The following is a 9,921-nucleotide window of genomic DNA, read 5'->3' on the forward strand; positions in this document are numbered from 1 at the left end:
TATTTGCATGAATGTTGCTGAATGAATGAAGTTAGCTGTTAGCTGACGTTAGCTGCACAAGCTAGGCTAGTCACGTAAAAGACAGTCTGGCGGCAGGAGCAGAATTGCATTTATTTATTAAATTGTACGTCTTTAATTTTAAATTTAAATCTTACAAGGGGGATTTTTATAATGCATGTAACCGAGCGTCTTGGGTTCGTGTATAAGGGCACTTATCATACAGTAATAACTGGAGTCGGGAGATTAGACATCTTGTATCAGCCCACGGCTACTCTCTTTATTATTGTTTTCTCCTTTGGCCAGAGGCGGGGGTTGCGCCTTCGCTACGGCAAACCTAAAGGGACATATCATCGTCAACACCAGAACGACAAAACACGAGACAGTCTGTTACATTCATGTTTTTACTTTGTGAAATTTATTTTTAATATTAATTATTACACCATTAGACCACCATTACATTTTACCTCTCGCGCACCCCCTAGAAGCACCTCGCGCACCCCCAGGGTACACATAATGAATACAAATCACAAATGCGCGATGCATCCCTCCCATCACCCCTCATTCACCTGTAAGATATTGTTTAGAAGTAATGGCCTTAAGTCAGTTATATGCAAAAGGTGAAAATAGAAACGGAACAGCAGTAACAAACAAACCCAAAACATGTAGCACTTCACGTTACAGCTCGGTAATACCATATAGTACAGTATGATATATCAATAGTGGGGTAATAGTTTGATAATAAAGAGGTAATAATGAAGTGCCCCAGAGTACATTGGGATTGAGTACCTTGAGACCAGCCATGAGTCTTGCAAGATTTTGAGGCAAGAGAAAAGCTGATTATATGTCACTTTATTAAGGTTTAATATGTTTACATGCCAGAAATAACCCTTTAGATTCCCAATATGTGGTCAATTTATCATAATAACAAGTGTGAGGAGATTAGCTGTGACCATTTTTGGAGAGAACATCAGCATTTGCTACCTAAACTGCTCATTTAAGTTATTACTCAACATGTGGAATATAATTCACACAAAGATACAGGTGCCCTATCATTGGCTGACTTAACATGATACAGCCTATCGTCTTCCAGAGTTAAACTCACAACCCAGCATGCAAGACAGGTGTTAAAAAGGTATTGATATTGTTGCCTAATGCAGAGAAATAAAAGGCTTATCAGGCGGAGCTAAATAGCAATACTGTTCTCGATCTCAGTAGGGTTCAGGTATATGTAGGGTATTTCAAGCTGCAAGTTTCTTGATGAAATTGCTTCACTGAGGTCGGACAACTCTGCTTGAAATTCCTTCATCATCTGCTTTGGAGCAGGCTCTTGGAATCGTTCATCGGGGTATGCACCCATGGGAATCTGACAAAAGGACAAAACGAAACTGTAAATCTGATTGACACAGTATTGTGCTTTGTACAATTTATTTTAAACATTTAAAATGTGGACGAGTTACAATGAGCGTTTATCAACACCAAACCTACCGTGTCAGTGTACTTCTCTGCAAGTATCCAAACAATTGCTGTAATTGAGACTGTCTCACCAACATCTGGGAGGGTCTCCAAAATAGTCTTCATGCTTGACTGCCCCTTAGTGGTTGGAGGAGGTTTGCGCAGCAGGAGTGACTCATTTGGCGCCCAGGAGAAGTAGTCAAACTAAGTTATGAGAGACATTTCAATATGTAACATCATTGATACAAAACTAATTCAACACAATTATTTGAATGTCAAACATCACAAAAATAATTATGTAAATCTACATTGGGAATTCAACCATTGCACCATTGTAATGCTCAGCAAAAGAAAACAATGGAATGAATAATAACCAGATTGCAGACCTGCCAAATGTTCATAAATTTGAATTATTAAAACAAACTTGCACTTGATCAAACATCAATACATATTCCATTGTCCCAACTAATTACCTGTCCATTGTTTACAGCAGCATGTTGACCCGTCACTGTGAAGATCAGCATGGTGATGAATTTGATCACCTCCTCGACAGTATGAAAGCTTGCTGGAAACCCTGTTGGTAGCACAATTACTGTGAGTTAATTATTGGCAATCCCTGTCTTCGTTAAATATTAAAGGCTACTATTGAGATTTTATATATCTTGTGTTTACAAATGACGTCACAGCATGGGTTAAATACCTGAGGCTGTGTTTCCTAAGACGCAATGTGTGAATATCTCACTGATCCATTCCTGCAGCTCTGTGTCTTTAAGTACTTCACTGTCTGAGGGATAGTAGTACCCCACTACTGCCTTCACAAAGCTATGAACACAAAATAATTAGATTAAATGTTAAAAATAATTAAATGTTTGGATGTGAACAAGACTGAATGACTCTCAGCTGTTGCTTGTAGAATAAATCGGTCTGGACAGATGTGATATTTATTGAAAGATAACCTGTTGACGATGTTCCACAGCTTCAGGCCATCATCTCTGTAGTAGAAGTTGGGGATGGATTCCAGTCCTCGTGCAATGATGTTCTCTGGCAGACAGAGGGAGCTGTAGGTCATTTCAGAGAGAGCCCTTCTCATGAGCTCAATCACTCCGTCATATCCCAGTGAACTCTAATAAATCAATAATGCACAAATGGTTACCATGAGACACATTTCTTGAAATAAAAGAATTATGCATTGTTAAAAAGTCAAAGGTATAACTTCGTCTTGCAACAGTGCAATCTATTTGGAGTAGTTTGAATTTTCAGAAATATGTATTTTACAGAGCCATACTGTACTTAGAGCGGCTTCAGGTCCCAAAAGAAATGTGCGGCTTTTCGTGTTTGTGGGCAGAGTGTACCGGAAGTGTGGAAACAGCAGCTGTGCAGACAAAGGGAAATATTTTAAAAGTCATGTTACGATGTTGTAGGCAGCACATCTTGTTTGTGTTGATCACCAAAGAAATCCATAATCTAACATTCTCATTAGAAATCTTATTTTGGATAGAATATTACAGTTATCTAAATAAAATAGTGGGGCTGGACTCCCAAATATATCTTGGTCTGCACTATTAAGACCGTTGCTTACTAGAGCGAACACATACACAATTGGTTTACTCTGGAAAAGCGTCTCTGCTTGATGTGCTGTCTTTTCTATACAAGTCTATAAAAGATACTCAAATGGTGGCGGGTCAAGGTTCACTTGAAAAATTTGAAGAATCATACGCAAATTTATTCTTTCGTCTTAATGACTGTATATCAGAAGGGCAACATCCCATATAGATATAGGCATTAAAAAGTGGTCAGACTGTGGACTTCACGAACATAACATCAAAAACGCAACATTTGCAAACTAATAATCTGAAGTGAAGTGAGAAATGTTTTCATGCTTCCAAGGGCAGATTTCTTCAGATACATGTAACTACATGTTTAATGACTCACAAGGAATGTTAAAAACTGGAATAACTCTCTCTCCGATACAGACAGGAAACATGGGACGGGACAGAGAGGGAATTGACAAGCAACAAAGGTTCCTGGCTGTAACTCGAACAAGGAATGTTGCTGTTTTATGGTGTTTCTTAACCAATTCATACTGATTTGTAAAAGTGTCATGTGGTCAGAAAACTTCTCTAATTCAGCATATATTAAATCATATGTATAAACCTGAATAAATCCCTAAAAATAAAAGAAAAAGGAGGAAATGAAATCGGATGTATCACAAACATATTTTGTTGTTTTTCTGAAGGATGTTGAGCAATATGTGAAACGACTTTCCAATTTGACTGTACTTTCATATGTCATGGCATTTTGGAATGGTTTTGTTGATGTAATATATTGGACGGATAGGGTGCTTATACTCAGTTCATACATTTTTCATAATTATTCATGATTATTACCCACTACATGCAGATATTCTAAAAAGACACAAACACAGACTGCTCTTTCTGTGATGAATATTCAGATGTACATATTTTGTCATTTTTCTTTTCACACCAAGAGATTCTGGCAAGAAATTTTCTGATTTGTCATTAATCATATCTTAAAAGACTCCATCAATAAAAAGTCAGATCATCAGTTCTGATCAAGGGAATAGATAAAAGAAGTGCACCAGCACCTTATAGAGGGGATGAATCACAGAGAAGCTGCGGAGAGCAGCGACAGTAAAGACCTCTGCCAGGAAGTGAGTTTTCATGAGGTGTTGGACTGATTGATGATCCAGGGCATCAGCATTTTTAAGAAACATCTTGGCAAGCAGCCAGTCAGTCTCTGGGTCACTGGGCAGGAAGATGGGGTTCAGCTCAGCAGGTTGTTGATGCAACTGAAAAAAAATATATTTGGTTTTTGTTTGTTAAAATAGTGCAACTGGACTTTTGAAGGCACAGTAATGTACTACGGGATGTAATATGATCATGTGAATAGACCTGTATTGCAATGGGCATCAGTTTGTTTTCTGGGTTCACGTAGAGCAAACAGAGACCAGGAGTCACGTGCAGAGGTTCACCATGATAGGCTCTAGCGGGTATTCCATCCATCTTCTTCTGGTCATAGATGAATATATTGCCTTTCTGTATGGGAATGAAAGACAGAGGGAAGAAGTGTTTAAGACATCAATAGGTTTCACAGATCACACATGTGATATTGGGATGAAACACAAATATCGTCTCCAAAAGCAAAGATTATCTCCAAAGTAAAGCCACTCTGCTTTCATACCTTCAGCTCCTTCTTCAGAGAGCTTTTTTCTTCCAGGAACGGCTTCACCATCTTCTCTGTGACTGGAAAGTTTGGGGGAAGCTCTGAGCAGCGCTTGATCACATTGGGATTGACTCCGTTCAGAAACTGGAATCCATAAAAGTCATCATCCTTCCAGTGCTCTGCAACATACTCTGGAAGAATTGCAAATATGATATTTCATATAATATCTAAATATCTATCTGATGTCTAACTTTTTTGAAGTACATGTTGATCATAGTCATTGCTGGTTTGTTCCTGAGAGATTTTTACTTTGTGGAAAATGAATTGTTTTACCCGACAGGAACAACATCCAATCTAATGTAATTAGACATCGTTAACTCATTTTAATGGAGAACATTATGCAATTGACATTTAAGATACAGTAGAATTTCATTCAAAACTGACAATAGATGTTGGATGGTGCTATCACACTGGGTTTCTGTTGTTTCTTTAATGATCCTTTAACAGACCATATTTCAAAGTAAATTCATAATTATACAATAAATGTTACAGCCAATTATGGGTTGTATTCAGTTGTCTAGACACACCTAGCTGATATCTACACTCTGCTGAGTGCACCTTTCTAGTTAGAAGTGTTCCTTGGGTTTACATTTTGGGATGATTTTACATTTTATTTTAAATCCCAGATGGATTACAGACATATTAGTGCCGAGTCCACTTCATTCATTTAAGAAGCAGTGTATCAACCTTTCTTGAACTGTTTTCATACATATTGTATTTGTATCAAGCAGTGTTGTAGAAAGAACTGTTGTGACATTGGAACTGATGATAGTGTCTGCCAAATGCTCATATTCACTTGTTATGAAATGATGACAATGACATTATTGTTGTGAGTTGCGCTGCAGATGTGGATAATGGGGAAAAACAATCTACCTGACATAGTTGTCTTTTTCCACTGGAAGATGTTTTTCATGTCATCAATGCTTTCCCATTGTTCTTTAGATCCAAGCAGCCCCTTGAGCTTGAGTTCAATACCACTGAAGTAAGACAGGGTAAAAAAAAAAAGATATCCAGAATACATGATTAAACATTATACTGATATTATTGTTTCAAATTTACTTTTTGTCTCAAAACATAGAAAATGTGACTATAATCGAGCCTGGTTGTGTCCATTGTATACGATGTAGACCTACGTTTCCCTTTTCACATGTTTTGTTTCGGTTGATTTGGACTTAGAGAAGCGGACTTCAGCTGGGAGATCAGACATATTCTTGAAGCAGTTGATGTAGGGTAGTCCTTCAGCCAAAGTGCTCCATCTGAAAAACAAACAAAAACAAAAAAATCTAAGTTACCAAAAGTATAAATTTCTCCAGATGAAGCTTCTGAGACTATAAAAGCAGCTCCTGGTACATACTGTACTGCACACATAAAAACTTACTGGTAAAAGCTCTTGCTAAGTATCAGCTCCTGTTTGCGATGGTCAATCAACATTGGATGGTCCTCCTCAAAAGCCTTCAAGGCTGAGGCATCAAAAGAATATAACATCAGTAAAGTTTTGAAAGACAAAATTGACAAACTCAACAAAACAAACCTGTGAAAAGTAGTGATATCTATAAATCTTAATAAAGTATTATTGGGAACTTGAAGCAGACCTCTCCCGCCTCTCAGCTCCACCAGTTCTCCTCTGGAGATCCATCTGTAACAGGGGAAAAGAATGGCTTCTCCTTCAGGTGTCGTCACCACTATTTTGGAGAAGTACCACTCATTTTCTGAGAGGATCAAAGAAGGATCTTTCTCCACCTTGACCAGCAGAAGTTTCCCCAGAGACAAATTGGTGCTGATGGTGTAATTCCCTGTCTGGAAATAAGGATTAATATGAATTTAAACAAACAAATACATTATAATACAGTTTAACATGTATGTTAGAGTGTTGTCAATACACATTTAACTGATAATATTTAATATAACATGATATACGTAAGTGTCTAAGGAGTACAAACGTCCACACAGACCGGACAGTCTTCTTAAATCGTTATTTTGATATAAAACATTTAGAAACCTTGATCATCATCTAAGTACATGATGATAGACAACCATGCCAACTGGCTCGTAAAAGCCCTTTATAGAACAAATCCTGTCTGGTAATATTTGAAATTCCAGCTTTTAAAAAGCAATGACTTAGACTCTGACAACTGAATTTAAATGTATTATGTGACTGTAGCACCACAAAGATGAAATGCCATTAGATTGTGTTTTTAGTGTGTGATTTTAAGTTGCATGGTGTTGGTGTTACACGTTAAACATTAAATGTTAACTTAGCTAAAATAAACAATATATTGACTTACCCTGCTGTGCATGAACAGTAGGGGTGGGGGAAAAAATCGATACAGCACAGTATTGTGATATACGGAGGCCAAGTATTGATCTTTTATGATATAAACTATCCACTAGATGGTGCTGAGTTGTTTTCTGGTGAGGTCAGCAAAAGTTTCCGGTCAGTGTGATTGGTAGGAAGTTGGTCAAAACAAAGATAGAGACATCTGGCCTCACAACGGGGTTAAATCTGCCAACAGCAGCCAGGCTCATGGGGAGAGTGCAGAGCATAACTGTCTCTCTACCCTCGACGTCCACGCATCGCAAGTTACACTGAGTTATATAACTCTTATATCCTACTTATATAAGTTATAGTTCATATACTGAGTCCACACGTTTGCATTTAGTTAAGTTGGACTATGTAGTAATACAAACAGTTCAGTTTGTCAGGTTCATGCAACATTTATGACATTGTTGGTCAGTATGTCTGCTTGATATTTTGCTGCAATAAAAATGATTGAAGTGAGATGAACAGACTGAAAACTTTATCTTATTGGATAAAACATGTTGACACAGTTTTCCTTTGGGGACATCATTTGAAGTTCAAAAAAGTAATAAATCGCAATATAGGCCTATGTTATCGCAACACTCAAAATATCGCAGAATCGTGATAATATCGCAGTATCGTGATAATATCGTATCGCGGGATCTCTGGTGATTCCCACCCCAAATGAACAGTGTTGTTTCTGTATATGTTTGTACTCGGGTGTAGACGTCTGCATTGTGACTGATGAGCTTTTCCCACGATGTGTATAATAATAATAATTTCATATTCATTCACAACACTCAGCCAACAAATTACATTGTGAATGTAACCTTAGCTCTCAAATGCACAGTGTAGTCCTTTCTGTCTACTTCTCTCTGATATTTCTGAACAATTATTTCCATTTCCATAGTGTTGAGAACGCCACTTTGACAGGCAACAGTAACCAAGGGGGGTGGGGTTTAGTGAAGGGTCAATTCATAATTAATATGTAAAGTTAACCAGTTTTTGTGTTACACACTTGATTTAAAAAAAAAAATGATGATACATGTACTTTGATTGTAGGTGTCGGAGTACATAAATAAGCATCAAAATAGAGCTTGTTTAACACAACACAATTCCCGGGGAAGGATCCCTTGGACCCCCTGCAGAGCTCCAGGCTATCTAGTCAGATAGGCCACACCTTGAGGAAGAATTTGACAACTCATAAATTAGAGTGGCGCACCTTATGAAAAACCAAATGTGAACCTGAACTCGTCCGTACATTTTATATCCAAAATTTAGAAAAGTATGGATCAAATGTATACGGTAAGTGTCACATAAAACGGTGTCCAAAAGATTTGTGTTGAACAAACTCAGTTCAGCATGTATGTTGATATAGGCAAGCAACTAAAGAGAACATATGTCCGCCAAGACTGGACAGACTCGGTGCCAGTGGGACCAATGAAAAGCATAAACAATAACTACATAGAAATCGCCAATTTTCTCGCTGATGGTCTCATTTACTTATGTAGGTCATATAGAGGCATCAGTATTATATTGAGACGGTTGCATAACCACTAAAATGATCCTCACAGTAACTTAAAGTGTATTAATTGCATAAAGGTAAACGTTTCTTGAATTAGTCATGAAGACAAATACTACCCCAGCATATATGTATGCATGAACAAAAATCATTACTTTGTCCCAGACCTAATTTGAGGATGTTCAACAGGATTCAACTTACTGTCCCAGCTGCAAAGTCCCTGCCAAAGTTGTCCAACTCAGTTCGCTCACTCTGCCCTTCAGTTCCAAATAAGGTGATGAATATGTGGTCCCATGTTCCTGCATCTCGCTGGTCACCTGTTGTGACCTCTAGCTTGTACTCAGTCATGGTCAGTCTGTGGAAACTGTCTCGAAAAATAAACACATTTAGATCTCTAAATTGCAGAGTGAATGCTCCAATTATCTTCAAAAAATGCATCAATGACAGTGTATATATGTTTTGATACCACTTGTACAAAACGTTTTAAAATTTGTAAATAATTTATTTCCCAAAAACTTTTGACAACAGGTATCAAAAAAACATTTTTAACACTTAACTTTGTCTTGGATTATCCTGTTTACATTACTACAAGTGTAGATAATCTACTTTTATACCATGAGGAAAGATAAGGAAAGTTCCTACCCATACCTTCAGTTTGAAGCTGTTCTGTGAACTGTGTTCCTGCTTGTTGGCTCTTATAAGCTCCTCCACCCTGACTTCAACCTTCTTTTAAGTACCTCCCTCACTGTGTATTGACATAAGAGGTGTTGTAACTGTCAATTAAAAATGTTGTTTCTTGTTCTCAGCTGATATACGTGTCGCTGTGTAGAGGGTCATCAGCAGCTGAACTAAACCATGCGTTATGGTCCTACTACTGAAATTATATACTACTACTACCACTACTACTACAACTACTACTACTACTTACACAGAAATATAAATAAGGGACAATGACAACAAAGCTGGACAGATAATAAGAAATAAAACGTGTATTTACAAGTCAATCGTAAACAAAACAAATTGTGCACATACATACCTACTGTTAAGAGATTGTAGAAAAATATGAAAGCATAGAAGTATAACCATCAGAACATATAACTTGCTTTATTTTTATAACCAACACAACATATAACTTTACACTTATTATAACCATCACAACATATAACTTGTTTACACTTTTTATAACCTTTTAGAATTTCTGTAACTTTTTATGTAAGAAAGTCACTCATGCCATATACATCCGGTTCAAACAGGATCAAACCGTTTAAACATCCTGTTGTTGATCCAGAAACAGGACTCCTCATGTGTGAGTGATGCATGATTTTGAGGTGCCAGCCTCAGACGAGCATAAAAGGCAGCAGTAGAACTCAGAGAAAGAGCTTCTTCTCCAGTTGTAGAGACTGGA

The 9,921-nt window shown here is 37.4% G+C and overlaps 1 protein-coding gene across 1 annotated transcript; it reads right to left on the reverse strand.

The window, feature by feature from the left end:
• Nucleotides 1-248: 248 nt before the first annotated feature.
• Nucleotides 249-8,876, reverse strand: LOC306793206 (hydroperoxide isomerase ALOXE3-like). The gene is made up of 14 exons (XM_079290706.1): nt 8,718-8,876; nt 6,288-6,492; nt 6,074-6,155; nt 5,829-5,951; nt 5,569-5,672; nt 4,654-4,826; nt 4,365-4,508; nt 4,058-4,261; nt 2,738-2,824; nt 2,409-2,575; nt 2,153-2,274; nt 1,926-2,026; nt 1,486-1,656; nt 249-1,363 (listed from the first exon to the last, which is right to left on the reverse strand). The coding sequence occupies exons 1-14, from the start codon at nt 8,862-8,864 to the stop codon at nt 1,184-1,186; spliced, it is 2,010 nt and encodes a 669-aa protein (XP_079146832.1). The 5' UTR covers nt 8,865-8,876; the 3' UTR covers nt 249-1,183.
• Nucleotides 8,877-9,921: the final 1,045 nt, after the last annotated feature.

This window comes from Melanostigma gelatinosum (genome assembly GCF_949748355.1).
Source record: "Melanostigma gelatinosum genome assembly, chromosome: 19".
In the NCBI taxonomy this organism is placed as follows: domain Eukaryota; kingdom Metazoa; phylum Chordata; class Actinopteri; order Perciformes; family Zoarcidae; genus Melanostigma; species Melanostigma gelatinosum.